Source organism: Neopsephotus bourkii, unplaced genomic scaffold (genome assembly GCF_033783945.1).
Source record: "Neopsephotus bourkii isolate Nb327-2 ecotype Australia unplaced genomic scaffold, CSIRO-AGI_Nbou_v1 NB_532, whole genome shotgun sequence".
Classification (NCBI taxonomy): domain Eukaryota; kingdom Metazoa; phylum Chordata; class Aves; order Psittaciformes; family Psittacidae; genus Neopsephotus; species Neopsephotus bourkii.
The window spans coordinates 1307850-1330155 of NW_026901033.1; the positions used below are offsets into that span (position 1 = coordinate 1307850).

The window sequence follows — 22306 nt, forward strand, 5'->3', positions numbered from 1 at the left end:
AATGCATCCCATAGCAGTTCTCAAAGGCTTTCCAGCTGTTTTCTCCCAAGTCTCCAAACAGCAAGTGAAGGTTTGGTTTGGTTTGGTTTTGGTTTTAAAACTTGAATTGGAAAGTCCTGTCCAAGCTTATTGAAGTCCTTGAGCATCTTCCCAGGTCCTGGTAAGCTTTTTATCAACACATCATGTTTGGTGTCTGTCCAGTTGCTTATCAGCTCACCAGGGACCTAGACTTTGGGAGAAGACTTGTGTTTAGGCCCGTGAGCATAGAACAGCAGACTTCTGAGCTGGCCTGTCTGCAGCAGATCTCTGAGGATGTTAAACATCTGGATTTTGTTCATCACATGCCAGGCACTCTCACCTTAGTCTTAAATCGCACGCAGTACTTGACCAGGAAGCTCACTGGCTCACTCTTGCTGTCTTGCTCACTGAGGGTTTTTTACAGCTCTCTTCAGAATCACGGTAACTTCATGCTCCCCATCCTGAAAAACAAACTGTTAGAAAAGCAAAATAGGAAGGAAAGCTTGGACCAAACCAGACTCACATCTCCGAGCACAACGCAGATGCCATGCTGTGCTTACATCTCATGGATTTATTGTTGTTACTATTATATTTATATTTTAGTGTGGAAAGATGTTTGCAAACTTGAATTTGCAGCTGTTGGGTAGCTTTCTGGAAAAGAGTACAGGAAGGGTTGAGCCCAAGCTGTGCTACCTGTTCTCCAGCTACCAGTATTTCCAGCTCTTCCGCATTTAGAATTGCTGGCAAATATGGTAACGTGGTTGTCATCTCCGGTTACTGCAGGTCAAATGAATCGGTGTCATCATTCTCATGGATCATGCGAGAGGAAGAAGTCAGACCCTGAGGTGTTTAATTGTGCTCTAAGGCATGAAGGAACATCTGGGAGACAGCAGGCTGGCTGACCAGTGCTCAGTGCCTGGGGGGATTGTGGCACTGATCCTTCATTGAAGCCATTTCCAGGCACGTGAAGGGCAAGAAGGTGACTGGGAACAGCCACACATGGATTTACCATGGGCAAACTGTGGCATATCAATGAGCTGAAGTGATGGAGACAAGGTGGTGTGGGCAATGGGAAGAAGCCTTGCTTATTTTGGTACCAAGGTTTCTAACACTTCAGTAGCACCCCTGTACCCAAACTGGATCCAGACTGGGATGCATGATGATGAATGAAAAGCTGACTGAACCAGTGGTTCAGCGCTGAACTGGCAAAGAGTTACTGTGGGTATTCCCTGGGGGCCAGTGTTAATATTTCCATTAATGATAGAAATGATGGGATGGAGTGCACCCTCAGCAAGTCAGCCGTGACACCAAATTGGTGGAAGGAGTGGGTATGCAGGGGGGCAGAGCTGCCATTCAGACGGACTTAAGAAAGTTGGAATGGGCTGACAGGAAGCCTATGAAGTTGAACAAAAAGGAAGGTAGAAAACAGCTTTGCAGGGAAGATGTGGGGATCCTAATGGGCAATAAATTGAATAGGACTCAGCCGCATGACCCTGTAGCCACAAAAGAAGACTGAAGGCAAGAACATAGCCAGACGATAGAAGGGGTGTCCTTGTCGTTTCTGAGACTGTGGACCCCAAGGCAAGAGGGAGCACAGTTGAGGATTGAGTTGGTTGGACCTGAAGCACATGCCATACTGGGGAAGGCTGCAAGAGCTGGCTGTGTTCTGGCTGAGAAGGTTCAGTGAGGAGTCCAACTGATGCCAACTACCTATAGGACAGCCATGAATAAGGTGGAGCTGGACTCTGCTTAGAGGTGCACAGTAAAAGGACAGGCAGGAGGCAGTAGTCTCAAGTTGCAGCAGGGGAAATGCTGGTTCAGCAAAAGGAAGAGTACCTGCCGTTGTGAGGATGGTGGAGCAGGTACTAAAAGTGGTGGTGGCTTCCAGCTTTGAAGCCAGGCCTGCCTTGAGCAGGACTAGGAACCTCCAGGCGCTATGTCTTAAATGTTGGGTTTTTCTCGAAGTAATGTTTGTTAGGGCATGGGAATTAATAATGATATTGTCTAGTTTTTAAGGGGGACAATGTGAAAGTATTTGCCCTAAAGCCTTCATATGCCGCTCATGTCAGATTGATAGCTTTAGGTCTTTGGAAGTGGACATTAATGAATCATGTGATTGTCTTGCCATGAATTCAAAATAAGCCATCTCTTTCTCCTTAAAAGAGACTGTTACGTGCAGCAGAACTCGAGGTGGTGATGCATCTTTGCGACATTAGCGAGCATGCATATGGCTTCAGAATGGGAGCATTGTCTCCAGCCCTGCTTATGTGAGAGCAGGATGTTTTAGGGCAAGACTCTGAAAGTGATGTCTTATGGCATAAAGCTATCTCCCTGGCAAAGAACAGATTTTCTTGGGAGCTTGCTTTCTTCCAGGAGCTTGAAATCATTCATGCCCAACATCCATTGAGCTTCAGCAGAATGTGGCTGTAGCACTGAAATGCCAGCTATTAAATATGGGTTCATTTGACATATGACACCTTCTACTAGACCAGGTTGCTCAAAGCACCATAGAGCCTGGCCTTGAACACTGCCAGGGATGGGCCAGCCACAGCTTCTCTGGTTAACCTTTTCCAGTGCCTCAACCCCTATGCCTCCCAAATAAAATGTACCTTTTAATTTAATGGGCTAATTGAACAGTGAAGTGCAACAGTTTATGCAATGAGATATGGAACTATGGGACTTAAACTATTTTGATTACTTTGATAGGTGTTAAAAGGGAAGTTTAATGTGCTGAGTAGCTGAGCCTGCCTTGGTGAGGCTAGATATGCAATAATGGTCTTCCTTCTGAGGGTCTTCTAAGTACCATTGTTTATTCCCCTTTTTTAATCTGTGTGTTGTGAAATATGACCACTATTTCTGGCGTTGTATATGCCCTGTTCTTGTATTCAGGGCCAGCTTTGTGATTCCCTGCATCTCCAAATATTTACATTGCTTTTCATGTAATTGCCCAGAGGTAGCTGTGTTATGCTATAAATTTTCCAGCACCTTTACGTGGATTATGAAGCTGAGAATGTTGGATAAGCCCCAAATCAGATAGACACGTTCCATGGTGTGTTTAAGAGCTTGTATGCGTTATGAATGGGAGACAGTGCTCAGGTCTAAAGTGAGATGCTTACAAGTTTGTCCATGTAGTGATTTATCAGCACAAGCAATTCAGGTTGTCTGGTGAGCCCCTCAGTCATAGAACCATGCAATCAAATAGGTTGGAAAAGCCCTTTAAGATCATCAAGTCCAACCTTTACCCCAGGACTGCCAAATCCATGGCTAAACCCTGTAGTTGTTCCCATTATGAGACTAATATGTTAAGTCACCAAACTTAGGTCTGAACATCAAAGTTTGGGTGAGTGAAAACCAGAAACCTCTTGACATGGCATGGTGGATTTTTGGCTTTATCTGCTGTGAGGAATGCTTAGAAATATGCTTTATTCTCCAGGATTTTCTCATACATTCACTTAAGGCCCTAATTACTTATGGACTTTAATATAACAGAATTTTCTCATGATAAGTCATTAAATTGTGCTGAAAAAGCTCTCGATAATAAACTGACATTTGTGCCTTCTTTTGTTTCTATGGATATTTCCCCTCCCTTCTCTTTCAGTTCCTTAGTCCTGAAATCACCTGTCTTTTGGCCTAAATTCAGTCCATCAGAATGCTTAAACTTAGGCTTCATTTTAGTATGTACTTACCACTGTAGGACCAAGAGTTGCATAAGGAAATAGCACTATGTGATAGTAAAACCAAACTTTTTTCTTCTTTTCAATTGAAAAATCGGGGGAAGTTGTTTTTAAATACCCAAATGAAATACAAATGAAGATAACCACTAGATGGCACTTGAAAATTGTGTATTGAGATCCTACATCTGCTGTCAAAATAATGACAAATTTGGCTAGAGCCTAAAGGGTTTTATGTGGATCTGAATAGTTCTGAGAGGTGGAGGTGTTTCCAAAACCAAAGTTCCTTTAGCTGTATATTCTTCTTCCGTGATCAAGAAGAATTGCACTCAGCAATGTAGGTTGCAGTAAAGGCTCATTCCTGATACCTCAAATGTTGCCTTTAGTAAGAAGAGCAATGCGTGTAATGCACAACTTGAGGTCATTTCTTCTCATCCTATCACTTGGTACCTGGGAGAGGAGAGTCATATCCAGCATCATGCTCTGCCTTGGCATTCCTTTTACCTTCTTGGCCTATGCCTAATTTGAGATACAACATATTTTGCTGAAGTGTTGCTGCTTTAATATTTCTTTTAATCCTATTTTAGGTCAGTAGTTTGGAAAATAACCTAGGATCTTGCAGGAGAGGGTTCAGGCATGCAACAGCCTCCAAAGTTTCCTTTTTCTCTCATTTTTTGCCTTACCCACTTTATTTCTTGGTGGGTAGAGAAGGTGGAAGTCAATAGGGACAGTTTGGTTCTGCAGCTAGAAATTCATCATCAAGTCAGTATGTGGTATTTCTGTCAGTGATCATTGCACAAGGCTCTTTTAGTAGAAATTTTCATGTAGCCTCTTTATTGTTGTATCTGAGATGCGCGAGAGTTACATTACCGTGATTTATGAGCTAGTAATATTGAAGGTGAGCAAACCGGAGTAAACGCTGTCTGTAGCCATTAACTTGATTCTGGGTCTGTAGGAGCAGTGGGTAGTAGCTGTTTCGAGGGGCTGTCTTAGCCTATTGTACTTGAGTTGAAGAGAGTGAAAGTAGACAAACTCTAATACCGGGTTGTGCGAGGCTATTTTACAGCCTATTAAATACGTATTAAGGGACCAATTCTTTCATTTGCTTATACAGCTGTATATGGTTCCCCTGACACTGGTAGTAATTATGACTGAATTTTATTATGAAGGCCTCGTTACACACATGGTAAACCTTAGAATGGATTACAGTAGCGATGGACACAGCTGCATTGTCCCGGTTTTGCAGAAGATGCTCGGGCACAATCAACAAGAGGTGAAAAGGAGAGTGGAACAATCTTCCCATTCAGCTGTGCTCACCCTGCGATGGATGCTGCAGGGACATCTCCTCCTTTGTGCTGCTGTGTGCTGCAGCAAGAGCACTTGGCTGTGTTTCTGCCCTGCCTGGACCCTGGGGCAATTGGTATGCTTGCTAATTGGAGACTAAAATGAAGCTTTGGGAGGGGCAAGCCAAAAACATTGACTCCTCACCCCCCCCCCCCCCTTTCATTCAGAGGGTCTCCTCCTCTGAAGGCTGTGAGCACAACTCCACATCCGACTTTGGATTCATAGCAGTAGCCCTTCAGTGAGGAAGTTGTTGCTGAACTGCCGATGCCCTCGTGGGAATGAGCTGATGGGAGTACCCCTGCCGAGAAATTCATTAGGTATTTCCTGTGGCCATCTTACCTGTGATCTCACTGGCTCTAAAGCCGGCTGTGCTGAGATTAACCATTTAGTGCCTTGCAAAAGCTAGCCTCGGTTAACAAATCACAAAGGTTTTCATTTTAGGGTGATACTAAAATACCAGTAAATCACAGGAATGACAGTGGTCTGTCTAGGAAAGCTGCTCCTGAGGCAGGCACAAGTAGTCCTGCTCACACAGGGCACAAAGTGAATTTTGCTCTCTCAGCTCTGCACCCTTGTTTTCGTTGCTGTCAGGCAACTATTCTGTCAGAATACCTCCCCTGCTTTAACTCTGAAAGTCAGTGCGTTCCGGCTTGCGCTGTTGCTATGGGCTGTGATGCTCTGCAGACAAGCACTCGAGGGGTGGTTGCATTTCAGTCTACTCCGTGTTCCTGGAGGAAAAGTGCGCTATTGATAAATTGCTCTGGCGTCAGCAGAGGGATTTCAAGGTGCGTGTTGTTGTTATCCCCTTCTCCGTGGAAGGAGGAAGCATTCCGAAGCAGGCTGGGCTCTGCATCCTCTGCGCTTGGAATTTACGGTGTTTATTCTGCTCACCTTCCTGGGTTCGTTGTCACTCCTGTTGTGGCTGCAGATGTAGCAGCAAAAATGAATGCTGTTTTGCAGCAAAAGGATGCCAAAGCTTTCTGGTGGGGTGGGCCGGATCTAGCAGCACAGGGGTCCCAGTGTATCCATCCCCATGGTGACTGACATCACCTATGTATGCAGGAGGCCTGCTGCTGCTCCCCAGTGCCCGGCTCCTTCGCATTTACACTGCACAGAGCATGCAGTGAGAGAAACCCGTGCCTGCTCTCCAAGAGCTGCAGGCAGTGGATGCCACTAGGCTAAGCTGTGTGGGTTTTCCCAGGGGATGCACATGGCCATGGGAAGACCTGCTGTGGCGGTCTGTTGGCACATGGGGTGGTTAGTGCTTGGTGCCCCAAAGGTGGCTCTCACTAATGCCTGTCCCCGAAATCTTGGCCAGCCCAGTGTGTTGCTGGAGTCTTGCTAATGTGCTGGTGAGCTAAGTGTAGCAGTGCCCTGTGAGTCACCGGGGTTCTGGTTGCTTCTGCCTCTGCAACTGCCGAAGGCTGTAATCAATCCTGCTATAGCAAATGTCCCACTGTAACTTAAATTCAAGGCCTGTTTTGGTTAAGGCCTGAGCCTCCAAACAAGATCGCTTGGGTGGGTTGGCTGGATGAGGGTTTATTTCCATGGTGTGTGCTTCTTACTGTTGAGTTAGAGGGTTTCACTTAAAACAACGAGTTCTGAGTGCCGGCTTCCCTTCCCCTCCCCACCCATTTGGAACCCCTGGGGCCGGTTTGGAACCCTGGGGCTGGTTTGGGACCGCAGTGTCGGGTCTGTTTCGGTTTGGAGGTAGACATCTTCAATGCTCTCACCGAGCCCAGGCTCAGCTGCTGCTCCGCATCCTCCCTCTGCCCCAGCACCGAGGAAGCCCGGGTACCTCCCTGCCTTTCTCTCCTCGGAGCTGCCAACTGCCTCCGTGGCCTCTCCTCTTCCCCACAGCAGGCGCTTACAGCCGAGCCCCGGGTGCCGCTCGGTGTGTGCAGAGCCGGCCGGTGCGTGCCGGAGCTCGGAAGGAGCCGGCGCATCCCAGCCCCTGGGCGGTGGGACCTGCCTTGCCCCCCGTACCTCCTCCAGCCGCCGTGCACCCCAGCAGGGGCCCCATCCGCCGGTCCGGTACCCCGCACCTCCCAGCCTGCCCCGGGATGCGCCTCTTCAGCCCCGCGGGTACCAGCGGCGCCGTCAGTTACCGGCCGTTCCGCCAAGCCCCGCCGCAGTCACCGCTGGGTGCAGCCGCGTTTCTGCTGCCTCCTTGCTTTCCCTGGCCCATCGGCCCCAGCGTGCTGAGCCCTCCTGCTTTCCCGCACCCCATCCTTCTGGATCGAGCGCGCACGGGCTGAGCAGGGTTTGTGGATGCGCTTTGCGTTTGGGCAGCATCGGGGTTTTGTTTTGAAGTGGAAGCGCCGTGGTTTTTGTGCCAAACGGGAGCTGCATTGCCCAAACAACGAAGGTTTCCTGCGGGGTCGGTGGCTTGCCGCTTTCATTGCATTTAAAAGGTTGCTCTAAGATGGAGCTGAACCTGTTGTGCCGGGCCTCAGAGGGTCTGTTTGGGAAGCATTGGCCACTTTTCGTTATTGTTTTAGATTTGTGATTAGTGTTTGAAGTCTTGACTTTTCTCAGATCGGGTTTATTTAGGATAAGGCATAGCAGAAAATAAAAGCTTGACCATTTCCTAAACCATTCCCCACTGTTATAAAGTTAAATTATAGAGGTTATTACCCTTTATTGTTTATACATACCCTATATTATTTTTATTATACATTTATTATTTATATATAACCTATATTATTGTTTATCATTATTTATTAATTTAATTATATATACCCTTTATTATTGATATTACCCTGTATTAGTATAAAGTCAAATAATAAAGGTTATTTTTGTAGGTCCAGGAGGAGATTCCCGCAAGCCTGGTGCCTTCCAGCACTGATAAGTTGAAGTTAAACATACTGATTTTGTTTTGCCTAGTTCAGTCTGGTGAATGAGCATCCAAATAGGGGGGGACCCCAAAAGCAAACAGTGACATAATGAAAGACTTCAGAGAACTGCGGGAGGGGGATTATAAAGATGGTCCAAACTCGTACCTTTTGAGCACTTTTTTAGTTGCATATTTGAAATGTGATGCCCCACTTAGTTTTCGTGATTATATGTTTAGGGTATGGGGCACAACGACACATGATGACTTGGGAGGTTTGTTCCTCAACGCCATTGCCCCGCACACCACAGCCCTGCAGGTGCTGGGGTGCTGGGTGACATCCCAGGGGAGACCCTTCCCTTCTGCTGCTCGCCAGGGCTCGGCCTCTGTGTTCCTTCCTGTCAGCAGAGGCCACCCTCTTGTGCTCTGCATGATGGATGTGGAACACAGATTATTTGCTCATGTCTTTTGTGTATGTAAAGCCTGTTATTTTGTCTGTCTCAAGCTAAACGATGCTAGTTTTGACAGAGGTTTTCCTTTGCTTTTGATTTGCCTGTTTTCTTCATTCTTTTTTTATTTTCTTGCCTTTTTTCCATTCTTTTTTTTCACTTTTTTTCCTTCCCCCCCCCCCCCCATCCCTGTATTTTTGCTGTTTGCTCTCTTTCCCTCCCTGTTTGTTTTTTGTTTTTTTTCTTAGTGTATTTTCTAGGCTACAACTCTTAAATTGTAGATTATCAATCAGCTTGCCCTACTGACAGCAAGCACTTGCTGGTAGCCTAACCAGATTATGCTCTTAACTTGGTTTTTCAGTACCATAACCAACATAGCACTCCCAGCGTTGGGTTACACATTGAATTTCAGGCTGAGTGTTGGTTGAAATACTTGGCTGGGTAAGGTCCAGTCAGCTTTGTCTGTTTGGGTGTAAGGAAAGTGCAGTAGTTGGGATCTATGCAAAGTTGTCTTTTTCATTTCCTAATTGGATTACTCACTCACTGTAATGTTAGTATCCAGTTCCTTAGTGTGCCTTCTGAGGGCAGTTCTGTAGCAGGCAGGGTTTGCCTGTCTTTCACTTACTTTAATGAGGGCGTTCTTAAAGGCTGAAGAATTCTCTACAGAGTAAAATAGGATTTTATTATATTTCTCCATGTTTTCTATAAATGAAGAGAAAAAGAGCTATAAAAAAAGAGATCATTATTCCAAATCAAACTTCAAGAAGCAACTTTGCAGCACTTTATGTGCCTCCTCGTGACTTTTCAAGCTTTTGTTTCTTGTGCTTGAGTGTCATGGAATGATTCGTGTTCATTTAGTATCTTTTAAAACCCAGTTGCCTGAAGCGGTGGCACAAGCACATCTGAGTAGAGTATTCCTTGCAGAGAATAGGTAAGGTTTTATTATGTATTGAAGGCCTGAGATGTCTTTGTTCAGTAAGAGGTGGTCCTGTGCTATGCTGTGCACATGCTGTCTGTGTTGGTTTCCATTCTGAAAGAGGATTTAGAGGGAGCTAGCGCTTGAAATGCCCTTAAAGACATTCTTACAGGTAGCTCTGAAGGATTAACTATGACAGTATTAACCAAAAGCAAAACTAAAGGATACACACATGAAAAAGGCAAGTGATCACCAGTAACAAGTTTATCCCCCACCTTTCTTCCTTAAAAAACTTGAAGCATCCTGGTACATTGCTAATGGTGAGTACAGTTGTTCAACATAAAGTACTTTTCGTACTAGAGGAAATCTGATTGCTTTCGTTGCATTAAAACCCTCCAAAGAACATCTTATTTCTTGTGCATGTGAGTGAGCAGAGAAAGAGTAGAGCTGAAGTTTAGAATTGATTGACTTATTACATGTTGCTTTTATTCCTCTCCGGTAAGCATGAAAAATTCACTTAAAAGAGTGCTGTTGACATTCTTCTGATGATCTTAGGGTTTAATTTTAGGTATTAGAGAACAAAACCATCAAGCAACTCGGATCTGAGTTTAAGAGAATTAGGAGTAGTTCAAAATCACTCATGAAGATGGAAGAGGATGTCATTAACAAATAAGTAAGACTTGTAGCAGTGTTGCTAAGTGTTTCATGTGGTGACAGTCTATCCCAAACCTCTGCTAGCAAACAGGACTCCACAGAGTCTCAGCACGTCCCCCATTAAACCATCACATCTCTGAAAATTAGAAAGCTCATTAATGGCTTTCCACTGTGAAACAATAAAGACTATATTCCCTGACTGGTCAGTAATTAGTGCCAGCTAGTGTTTGCCCTTCATTATAGGAATATTCTGCTTCAGTTATTCCAGAGTTAAAAGGGAATTTATGGTTTAAAAAGCTTTCTGTATTCGTGTAGTGTATTTTGCTGACAGACTTGTGAGAAGATGAACTTATTTCCCAGTCTCCTGCTTCTTTATTGTCAGCTCAGGTCACTGACTTGGTAGCCCCCGAAACACCAAGCCATTAATGTCATACTTGGATCCTCTTTTCTCTCTCTGGTATTTGTTTTTGTAAAGTAATAGAGAATTTAGATAGTGTAAAACAGAGCAGAAAGTGTGGAAAATCCACTTGAAACTTTCCCTTTGCTCCTTTGTACCTGTAATTGTCATGGACTCAGCTGAGGGCCCAGCTGGATTCCAGGAAATGTGGCTTTAAGGTAACAGGAAAACAGAAGTCATTTCCACTGTCCTCGTGGAAATGAGTGTTGCTGACACCGAGATTCTCCCATAGAGAACCTTCCAACAGGGATGTCACCACAGTCACAGTTCACATCTCTGGGCTTCGGCTTTTGCAGCTCTGGCATTTCTTCCCAGTCTTCATTAGAACACGTGCCTGGGTTACTTTTTAAGACCTTCATAAGGATTTGGGTGTTTGTGGGTGTCGTTTGGGACATGCCTGGTGACTGCCGCTTGTTCAGCACAAGCACTAGCGGCATCATCAGTGACAGATAAAGTATGGGGTGAGATAGACCCAGAATTAGGACTGTGGAAGTTGGTCAGCTGTCTATATCGGGTAATAACACTTGTTGTTAACAAACACTTGCATACAGTTGTGGGATTGAAACAGAAACGTATGCAGTAGAAGCCTAAACATTCATTCTTCTCCCCTGCTCCCCCACTGCCATCCATCTCTTAAGCAATCTTAATTTTACTTCTCTCTGAAACCCTATTAGGTATATATAAGACAGCCCAGAAAACTGTGATACTTTGACTAAAGTTTCCAGGACCAGAAAGGAAATAATACAGCCAGCACACCAAAAAGAAAAAGAAAAGGGGAAAAAAAATACTTTTTTTTTCCTGGTGTAGTATCTGTATCATTTGATCTGTATCTGCACTAAAAGGAGGTGTAGAACATCACCCTGAAGGTATCTCTTGCTATCAGTAGAACACGGATGTCAGCCTTGACAGGTATCCTCTGGTGATGTTATAAAGCATGTGCAGCTTATTTTAAGTGAAGCTGTCCGTACTTTTGTCTTGTCTTGTTGGAATATTCCTACTTTCTCCCTAGTGTCTGTCACTTTTTTGTCATCCTTAAGCTGAGAAATACCTTATAAAATCTTGTTAGCTGTCTTCTGGTTTCTTTTTTTTCCTCTTGCTAACTTCTAAAAGCCATTCCATCTGCCTTAAAAGACACCTGACGTTTTTACTGATACTGTAGGGAAAAAGTATTTTTTGTGATGTGGTTCATAAACTCCATTCGTTTCAAACTTTGCACTTTGGGTGCTCTGTATGCTTTTAAGCCCCAAATCCTGCAAAACCTCCTGGATTTGTTCTGTGACTTTCTATAGAACTATTTAATTGCCAAGCTCAGATACACGCTTCAGTTCTTGTAGGGTCCAGGTCCAAGTCTCTATTCAGAAGCTTGCTGGTGGGATGCTTGCCAGCACCCAGGGATCCCTGAGAGAGACAGAGAAGGAGCTGGTGTTTTTGCTTGCTTCTGCCTGCCAGCGTCCGGTCTCCCATACAAAACAAGCAACTAACACGCTATTGATGATGTGTTGAGGGGGAAGAGAATCAGAGAAATAAATAGAATCTCAAGAGTCCACTGAATGGATTCCATTGATGTTTTGCCATTCAACAAGGGAATAATGCCAGTAAAACCTGCGCTGTCATTTAATCATATGTGCGTTCGCTTGCCCATGCAGTGTGTTGTCTAAGTAGTTATGTTACGTCTTGCCAAAGTCTTCCAGACAGAAAAACCCCCCAGAAAACAGAATGAAAGTGCCCATTTTAGCTGTGGTTTGTATCTGACTGGATTTGTTCTGGTTTTTCTCATAATTAATTATATGATTGTATATAAAAATATCAGCAATTCTAACAGAAACACCCATGAAGGGTGGGGGCAGTGATACGGAAGATGAAGCAATGCAGAGGAAAACAAGTTCATCACACTGTGTCAGCATGTATTTTTGTAAGAGGAAAAATCCCATGAAATGCAGTAGAGAAATAGACTATTCTTCATTGGAAGTCCTGTATTTGGCTGAGAGGGGCATCAGCAAAAGAGAAAACACCAAAGAACGTCTGGGAGGAAAGGGTTTGGAAGCACAGAAATACGGGAGAATAGGGGCTGTTCCTGTTATGAATGACTTCTGTTTTATAGGAGAGGGCATGGAGGATGGAGTACATAGCTTGGCATACCTAAGGGGTGGAGGGCTTCCAGACCCTGCTGTAAAAGTGAATGTCCTGGTTTGAGCTTGGATAGAGCGGTACTTAGCTGCCAGCTGGGGTTAAACCACGTCAGTGAAGTTTGAAGTCAGTCTGTGGCCTCGGTCCTTCCGTCAATGGGGTTAAATTGTGAGGACTTCTGTTGTTGACCATTACAAAGATTCACTCTGAAGTGGAAGCAAAGAGCAACTGTGCCTTTCTCTAGTAAATGGTGCCTGTAGAACAGCCAGGATCTGGCTTACTCTGTGTCTTGGATCTCCTAAATGCTTGTTCAGCTGATAGGGTAGTGACCTATCTTGTTAAAAGCCTCTCTATAGTCAAACTGCTGCTTCAGGGTGACGACTAAGCTAAAATGGTTCACAATTCAATGAAACAACCTAATGAGCATCACTTGAATTCCTGAAGCTGAGCCTGCGCTTCTGTTTCAGCACTAATGTGCAGTAAGCTTTGATTAATTTTGTTCTAATGTATTTGAAGGGTAACTGGGTGCCTTATGCATGGAAAACAAAACCTGTTTTTCAGCTGGGTCATAGTAAAGTGACATAATGTGCTGAGAGCCCCTTTGGGGTTTGAAAGGTGACTGGTGCTTGGGGCCTCTGCTGCCTTGCCAAGCTCAGCGTAGAGCATAGGCAGGGTCTCAGGAGTGATGGAGGACATGTAGAATACACCATGGCATCACTTAAGTCCTGTGAAGCTTTTCTTGCTCATCTTTCAAAGGGCAGCAGGCAGAGAGGTGCCAGCTAACGGCAGTGCTGTTGTTGAAATGCACTGAGGCTTCAGCTCTGCTTTGCAAAGGAGGATCATGGAGCGCTCTGCAAGCATTAGTTGCACAATAACAAGATAGAAGGCTACCAGTAATACTCATCTTACTTAGGTCTGATTGTGGGCAGAAACCGTATGCTTACCTTGCCTAAGTAACTCAGTGCTAATGCCTGGAGTAGCTGTGTCCCTGTTGTGCGTTTATCCTGCTCAGGAATAGGCCACATACTTTATTGACAACGTTGATGTAACAAAACTGTGAGACTTAACAAATCTCTGCTACTCACAGGAGCTAAGTTCCTACTCAAATAGTAACTCAGCTCCTTGTTGATCTGTGTCCACAAATACCCCAAACAAAAGCAAATGATGGGTCAGCACTTTACGAGGAGAGGCAGATGGGGAGCGCAGTGCAGTGTGGTACATGGCAGGGGTCACGGTGGGAGAGAAACAGTCTCAGACGTGCATTTTGCGATACTGGCTTGCGGCTTGGTTTGTAATGTTCTTTTCAAGCCAAAGTGGTTTGTGCATTTGGATCCACTTTGGCAATCCCAGATGAAGATACAGGTGAAACGGTGCATGATTATCTGCTGTGTAATGTTTGGTGAAAAGATAGGAATTGGTTACAGAAAATGAGCAGAGGAGCAGGTGCCATGAAACCGGAGTTTAAATGCTTCCAGGTAGAAGTGGTGGGATGGGGACAGCAAAGTGTGGAGCTCAATGGCAAGAAGCTACAAAGTTATAGGGTATCCTTAACTGATGGGAGACAGGTACTGCTGAGGAGTGGGAACTGACAAAATCCAATACACATTGAGGAAATGGATGGGTTTATATATATAGGCTAGAATTTGTGAACCTGTGTTCTCCCAGGTTAAGTTGTTCCCTCCAGCAAGCAGTGTCTGAAGGTCCTTCAGCTTTCTGTGCTGTTGGGGTCTGCAGGGGAAGAGGCTGCTTACACCCGTTTCTGCTGCAAACAAGGGCACGTTGTCAGGATGCCAGTGAGTGAACCAACAAGAAAACACATGTGGAAGAGGTCAGGATTAGTGATCACTGAAATGGGGGGGATACGTGGGAGCATGGCCAGGGCTGCACAGGCTGTGTGAGGATGGTTCTGATGAGGCATTCATCCCGGCTGTGACACCAGGGCTCAGGCAACTGGTGTCAGTGCAGGTGTCACAGCTTTCAGCTGTAGGCTGAAACACTGGTGCTCTAGCGGGCATCTTCCAGACAGCAGCATCCTGAAATGCAGTGTGGCCTTGCACCTGCAAGGCACGACCTCTTTTCATGCCCTTCTCCTCAGAGTCAGCAACAGAGATGCTTTGCCTATGGGGCAGCAGTTAGCTCAGCTTCTTTATCCTCCTGGCGAGAAGCCCCTGTGAGACTGCATCAGTTCTGCCAGCTTTATAAGATCTGGCTGGCTGACCACTCTCCAGGTTCAGTTTGTTTTGCTGGCTTTGGTGTTTTCTAGGAAAGCCAGCCATGCTCCTGTCAGGATTATCATTGATGTTACACAGTGCAAACAGAAGGCTATGAGGGACCAGACTGTGTGTGCCAGCAGCGCTTGCTTGCTGTGGGTTTCAGTACTCAGATGAGATGTACTGGTTTTATTTACTTCTTCATTTGTTTGCCCCTTACTTGGGTAGCAGATCTCTTCAGCCATCCCTTAAACTGGTAGTTATGTGTGTTGAGCATGTATTTGTACTGAGAGGTAACTGTGACATATTTCTTCAGATAAGGACACACACAAAGATAGGTGCGTAAGCAAATACAGTTTTACCTTCTGATGCACTTGATTCAGTGGATGCTTTTGTTCCCTGTGCAAGGGCTCTTGTCAATGAGGACTTCGGAAGTGTCAGGGTGACTGCTTCTGGTTGTTTGCTCCAAATTCATGTATTAACTTCAGTTCTCTCAGACAGGGAGTCAGGTGTCCCTACTGCACCTTTTAATGGCACTTGGGAAACCCTAGCTCACAGCGTCATGGGGTTCTACATTGACATTGCTATATATAAGTGAGTGATTACCAGATAAGTGGCTGGCAATACGTTCTGCTGCTAAAAAAGAGAGATATCCTGGTGTTTTCAGTTGCAAAACATGAAAAACTGCAGTGGACACAGGCGAGGAAGAGCTGTGGAGTTTCTCACTCAGTTGACTAGTGAAGCATGAGAGCTTTTCTCCTATCCTTTAGACATGAGCCCATTTGTGAGCTGGAATGGATAGCATCTTTGCTTCATGCTCTTTAATTGTACACTGCTAGTTAATTGAGGCACTAGGTGCAAATGGTAAGAGTGGAAAAGGTACATCCATGCTGTTGTTCATAATTGGAATATCTGGTATCTCATCTGAGAGCCTTACAGTAATGCCTCATGTACTTGCCACTGGTGCGTTTAAGTGTCCATATGATGGTCTTTTTTGCCTGAGCATTTTGTTTTCGATGACCTTATGACTGTTTTTGCACAACAGGTCACAGTAATGAAAGGCAGTAGTAGGAATAAGGATCATTCGACAGAAGGGGAAGGAACTGGGAAGCGACCAAAAAGAAAGTGTCTTCAGTGGCATCCCCTGCTTGCCAAAAAGCTCCTTGACTTCTCTGAAGAGGAGGAAGAAGAGGAAGAGGACGAAGATATTGATAAGGTAGACTTCTTCGGATGCTTTGCCTGTGAAAGGTTAATGGTGGGTCAGATTGTCCCTGGCTGTGCTTTCATTTTGTTTGCTTCTTGCTGTTCTTTCTTATGAACAAGCATAGCAAATAGAAAGAGGTGAGGCTGTGCCCACGAGGCTGTAAAGGCAAGTAGTAAATAACACAAAAGTGTGAATTCAGAATCTTGCACAGACTCTTTAGATGTAGACAGTGGAGTTCTAACCTGCTCAAGGTGGGGTTTTGATACATGTTTTCACAATGGTTCATTTTAGACGTGAAGTTACCCTGTGCTTGATACCTGCTTGTAGCAGCTCTGGGGACCAAGCTATAGTTACCTCTCTTTGGGTTTTCTTCTTTTTAATATTGAAAAAAGGCAAAAATTAAAAGGGAAAAAGAAGGAAAAGGCCATCAACAATTTTTACTGGCTTTCCATGTGAAATTCAACTTACCCTCCAAAGTATTGAGAGCACAGGGGGAATAATCTGTCTCTGGTCTGACACCTGATATTTTGATCCTGTTCAGTGATGCTAGCCTACCCTTTTTCTGTAAGGATCCTACAGCGTGGCAGCTCACAGATGCACAGTTAACTCATCCTCTATAACAAGAAGTCAAAATGGGTTATGGAGGCATCATATTTGCACCATGTGGGCAACGTTCATATCTGCATCTTGATGCTTTCCTAAGGCAGGAAGGGAGAGGGCAGTGCTGAGGAGACTGCCTTGAGCCATATACTGATAAGGAGGGGTGACCTTGACAAGGATAAGGAGGAGCCTGATCCTCTGACAGTGCTTTCTGTTGATCTACGGGTCACTTTCACAATGTGGTATAAAACAGCAGTGTTGCACTTGGGTAGGAGATGGTTTTCTGTTTCATACAGTAATCCATTTCATTCAGTCAGAACTAGATGTCTGTGGTGCATCCCTTGTAGGAGTGATACGCTGTCCTATAAGTGGAGAGAATGTACTTTGCAGGTATACTCTGTTGAGAGATTTACCCTCTGACTGGGCAGCTGGGCAGCATCTGCACTGCAGCACTGCTCACAGCCTGAGTTTTGAATGGCAGGAGGTGGGAAAACAACTGTTACCTCTGTGTTTTCCTTCCTACACACTCTGTAGTTGCAAACACGATTGAGGTCCAAGGTAGCACTTCTCACCTCATCCCACTGAGATGATTTCTAGGTTGTAGGAAGGATCTCCTCCCTCCAGCCCTTTAGGGCTGTTAGTAAAGAATGGTCCTCAGCCTAGAAATCTGCTTCACTTGCAAGTCAAGAGTTTAAATCTTGCAAAGAACATGAATAAACCTTGGGCTGTCAGGTGAGAAGATTTGATGTAGAACTCTGGGTCTTTTGGACAGAATGGATGGATCCGTGTGCATCTCCCTTGTTGACACACAGACTCTGTCTCCATGAGAAGCATGGATAGCTGGACTTACACCCCATTCTCTTTTGGCTGTGCTAGGTGCCGCTCCTTGGCGCTGACAGTTTAGAGCAGGATGCTGATGAAACCGAAGATGACGAGTCCTCGGAGCAGCGAGCTCGCCGACCAATGAATGCATTTCTCTTGTTCTGCAAGCGCCATCGCTCCCTCGTGCGCAAGGAACACCCTCGCCTCGATAACCGTGGCGCAACCAAGATCTTGGCAGATTGGTGGGCTGTTCTAGATCCAAAAGAAAAGCAGAAATACACTGACATGGCCAAGGAGGTACGTTCCATGTGAAGAGTGGGTGCAGCGGGAGTTCGTCACATGTTTGTCTTCCATTTCTCTATGGATTAGATGTTTTCTGTGGAGTCTTTCCCTTCCCGGAGTTCCTCAGCTTCCGCAGTGGAATTACAGTGCCCCGAGAAGCTGCTTTTCTTGCTTTGATTCAGTTGGTCCTTTGGACCAGAATGAAAGGAAGGTGTACACAAACTAACCTAGCTCTAGTAGTTATTGGTACAAATAAGGTACAAATATTGGTATATGTTCAGTTTGTGACAGCTATCATCTAATAATTCCTGGTGTGCAAGCACTAACACATGTATAGTGGCTGTTGAAAACAGTAACATATATTTCAGTGTTAACTGACTAATAATACTTGGCTCAAGCTATATATATATATATCTATATATATATATCTTGATAATACAGGTTGCTATTATAATAGAGGTGGACCAGATCAAAAGTGTAGTCAACAGATATTGACATTTATACCTTTGATGCTAAAGAATTAAAACATGAGTAGTGTTTTACGAAGTTTCAGTAGTCTCTCCCTATGCATTGTTAACTGGTTTCTGATAAGAGAACCTTTGATGAGGCAAAGTCCAATACCCGAATCAGAGAGCAGTACATAACCAGGGTCCCTTAAGTGGGAGCAAAGAAAAGAGATTTTCCCCCAAATTTCATCAAGTATCTTTATGTCAGTTTGAAATTCAAATGAGGCTTCTTAAGAAATAGCTTGCTTGGCTAAGGTGACCCCAAGAAGGCTGCAGATATTACCAGAGTGAGACAGACACTTTGGTTGATAACAGTTTCTTAGGTTGATAACATCTCCCCAAAACAGATCCCTGTAATTACCTATGTGATGTATACTGTGAGTAACCACTGAGCTCTCCATGGCAGGTTCGTTTTGAAGCAGGGTTTGTAATTCGCTGCCTGTGACACAGTGTCAAAACACTTGAGTCTCAGCTTTGTCCAGCTGTTCTTGATCCGTTCTGCATTCCCACTTATGAATTAGCAACGCTTCTTGAAATGTGTGGGAAAAGGGCAATGGGAGATGCAGTACAGATACACAGGAAGGAAAGAGGAAAGTGGAGAAATGATTTTTGGAGGAAACAAAACTGATGGGACTGCTTTCCTCAACCTTTTGTCTTGCTAAGGGAAACTTATTCATTAAGGAGAAAAATAATTGCAGAACTTCTGTGTGAAATGACAGATCTGAAACTATTAATCACATTGTTGTAGAAATCATTGTGCCTGTAGTGATTTATTTATTTCTCTTGGCATGAAGAACAAATTGCATATTCAACGTCAAAGTGAAACAATAAATCTGAGTAGTTTACATCATGACAGCTAGTTCCAAGAATGCGTAGAAGAGAGCGTATCATTTTTATTCTTTGAACAGTTTTATGTTACAACAATAATTAGCAGCTATAATGTGCTATTGCGTATATTTGGGCCTTCTTTACTACAAGCCTATTCTGTGCGTGTGTATTGGTTGTTTTGTTTCAACACTTGCCTTTGTGGTTAGGCTTACTGCTGGGACTGTCAAAAAGATGTTAATGTCTATGCTAGTGCAAACCATTGGTATTTTTCCTAAGGAGAGCTCATTTAAAAGTCAGGAAGGTGAATGCTTTTGGAAGGAGATAAAGTTCCCATTGTACCAGTAATGTTCTGTTTGAGTACCTATATATATAACCTCGCTGATGTTTAAAATACAGTGGATGAGTTTCTATAACTTACATGTAGCTGTTGAGTGCCCTTTGCCTTCCAGTTTTCACTGCATAGCCTCTAGCCACTGCTCTGTCAGGGCACACATCTCCCAAAGGGCCCTGTGTCATATCTGCTACCCCACAACCTGAGCATCTGAACTGCTCCTCAGAGGTACAAATGGCCCTGGCAGAAGTGGTCCCTACTACAGTGGCTACAGCGCCTGCTTGTTTTATACTCTCAAGAACCATAGAATCATAGTTAGGGTTGGAAAGGACCTTAAGATCATCCAGTTCCGATCCCTCTGCCATAAGCAGGGACACTTCACCTAAACTATGTCTTTCCTGGCCTTGAACACCTCCAGGGATGGAGCATTCACAGCTTCCCTGGGCAACCCATTCCATTGCCTCACCACCCTGACAGTAAAGAACTTCTTCCTTATATCCAGTCTAAACTTCCCCTGTTTCAGTTTTAACCCATTACCCCTTGTCCTATCACTACAGTCCCTAATGAAGAGTCCCTCCCCAGCATCCTTATAGGCCCCCTTCAGATACTTTTTTTACTACTAGAAGCCACAGCTTACAAAACCAGTTTAGATCAAGCATAAAGCAAGAAGCTTTCAAGTTTCTTAACCTGCTTAGTACCAGCAGCGACTGTCTCAGCAGTGTGTAAACCAAGGCATTTGCTTATTTACTTACATACATCTAGCTGTATGCAAGTTCCAGGAATTTGGAAGATTGTGAGGCACCCAAACTTCTTTCCAAGTGGAATTATGAGACGTTTCCTAGTGGTTTGGACATCTATGCCCTGATATCCACTGAGAGGATAACCAGGTCTATAGTACCTGTGTGTACCTTAGGGTGCTTTGATTCCCTGAAAAACCTGGCTCTGTGTTCCTTCTATTTTCAGTCTTGTGGCTTATGCTTATAGCAACACGTGCCCTGGAGACCTGATGCTGCGCCTCAGAGCTCATGGTCAGCTTCTGCTGGTGTTTGCTTTAGGAGCAGGCTTTCTATTTGTATCCTGCAGACTTCCTAGATCAACTTAACTTGGAAGAGGTTTCATTATCTAGGATATAAGCCCAGTAGCTGGTAAACACTCCAAGTGAAACCACAAGTATTCCTGCCATTTGTTAGCATTTCCCTTCACCGAGGGGAAAATGAATTCTGGCCACTTACTAATACGCTCCATCATTTTTAATTGCTACAATAATAGGGGTAGTGTTCTTGTGTTAACTCCTACAGGGGTTACTGGGAATATACAGCTGCCTTGGAAAATATCCAGTGAGATTATTATTGTTCAAGCCCTGTTTCCTTGCTAGAAAACACTTCATTTTTAAATATGGCTTTGCATCGCCAAGACCCAGGCAGTCGGGATTGTTTCCTGTTGGGAGCAGCCTGATAAACCATGGATGCTGCTGTTCAGTGGCAGGGCTGAAACCCAGTGGTTTCACAGGTACAATCAACAGGACTGGGAGCTTGGTACCCTTGCTTTGGCACCCACCTTGGGGTGCAAGGGGGCAGATGTTCTGGCTTTATGGGTTGGAGTCTGGCGACTTCACTGGGTGATGTATGGACCATAATGTGTAATGCGAACCCTGAGTCCTTTAGGAGTGAGAAATTGGGATTAGTGAGAGTGTAGGATTTTCTGGGGAATTCTTTTTCTTCGTTAAATGTCTGGGATTCCCGTGACACATAATAGCCAGTTGGTGGGATTTAAGCATGCATTTGAAGTTAAGCAAGTACTGACTGCTGCCATGAGGTATAGCTGCAATATACTTGTGAGCTCCTGTTCCCACCTCACTGGTGATGAGAACAACTTGGAGTTGCCTTTTTAGACCTCAGCTTTGAACTGGTCCTGCTGCATACCACACATCTTTCCCTAGGCTTTCCCAAACCGAAATGATGCCTCAGACCGATCCCGCAAACGTATCCCCTGGAACTTCGGGGTATGACGGTGCTGCTCTGCCCCTGCCAATCATGTGGGAACCAAGGTGGTGTCTTTGCTTTGCAGGTTAAGGGCTTTATTTTCTTCAGTGACTTCAGAGATGCCCTTAGGCTGGCTGTGCTGAGTTGGTTCACTGCACAGTTGGTTGAATGGAGGAAAACAGTAAGCTTTGCTGTTGTCTTTGGCATTTTCTCGTTGCTGTGTAGCTCGTTTTAAGTTACATTCTCATGCACTGGCAAGCAGAATCTATCGCTTCATCTTGGGCCTTGGTCTAATAGTCACAAAAGTCAATGTGGAAAGTCTTTCTGCCCTTCATGTGTTTTGTAAAAGTACTTCTTGGTCATTGTGTGACTTACTACATTTTCTTCGTTGATGTCTTGAGTGTTGAAACAGTGGCAGTGGATGCTGTGTTGCCCTCCCTCGGTTTGCTCCCTCCCCTTCATAGCGCAGCTAGTGCTCACTTCTTGGCTTTGCAGAGGGAAAAAATCCATTACTCCACCAGCTCACTTGAATTGCTCTTGTTGGGAACTGATTAAAAGCTTATTGCTGCCTTGTCTTGCAAATGGCATGCACTCTGGTTCTCATTTGATGGGCAGCCTGTCGGCCTGTCACGTTGCTCCATAGAATAATTCAATTGCTCAAAGCAGCGATGCTGATATGAAGAGCTTATGTGCCTCATTGCTAGCAATTCTGTGCTTTTCACTCTGCAGGCTGGAAACATGATTTGTGAGTGGGCTGTGGCTTTAACAATGGAAGGCAAAGCTGCTCTGCTGTGTATTTCCTTTCTGCTTCTTCCCTTACCCCCTCCCCTTCCCTTCCCTCCACCAGGCTATTTTTGTGGTATACTGAGCTCCCTAACCAAAGTGAGGGAAAGGGGAAAGGGGTGAAGTGAGAGGTGTCACAGCGCTTAGTTTCCATGTCTGATGCATACACCCTCTTCAGAAAGCACAGCATGTATGTAGGTCAGCAGTCCCTGCAGATTTCTATTATTTATAGCCATTTCTATAAATACAGGACTTCACACAGCGCGTTTGTGTGGTGCTGTGCTGCTTG

The 22306-nt window shown here is 44.7% G+C and overlaps 1 protein-coding gene and 1 long non-coding RNA gene across 18 annotated transcripts in view; one reads left to right on the plus strand and one right to left on the minus strand.

Moving 5' to 3' along the window:
• The window catches only part of BBX (BBX high mobility group box domain containing), a 136398-nt gene that overhangs the window by 63253 nt on the left and 50839 nt on the right, over positions 1-22306 (plus strand). For all 17 annotated transcript variants that reach the window (XM_061350583.1, XM_061350582.1, XM_061350569.1 and 14 more), the window contains 2 exons: positions 15725-15895; positions 17360-17602. In XM_061350583.1, coding sequence (XP_061206567.1) covers positions 15734-15895; positions 17360-17602 — 405 coding nt within the window. In that variant the 5' untranslated portion in view covers positions 15725-15733. The remainder of the gene's footprint in view (positions 1-15724; positions 15896-17359; positions 17603-22306) is intronic.
• Positions 3844-5042, minus strand: LOC133210832 (uncharacterized). The gene is made up of 3 exons (XR_009725041.1): positions 4598-5042; positions 4140-4196; positions 3844-4069 (listed from the first exon to the last, which is right to left on the minus strand). It is a non-coding gene; the product is annotated as an uncharacterized LOC133210832 (long non-coding RNA).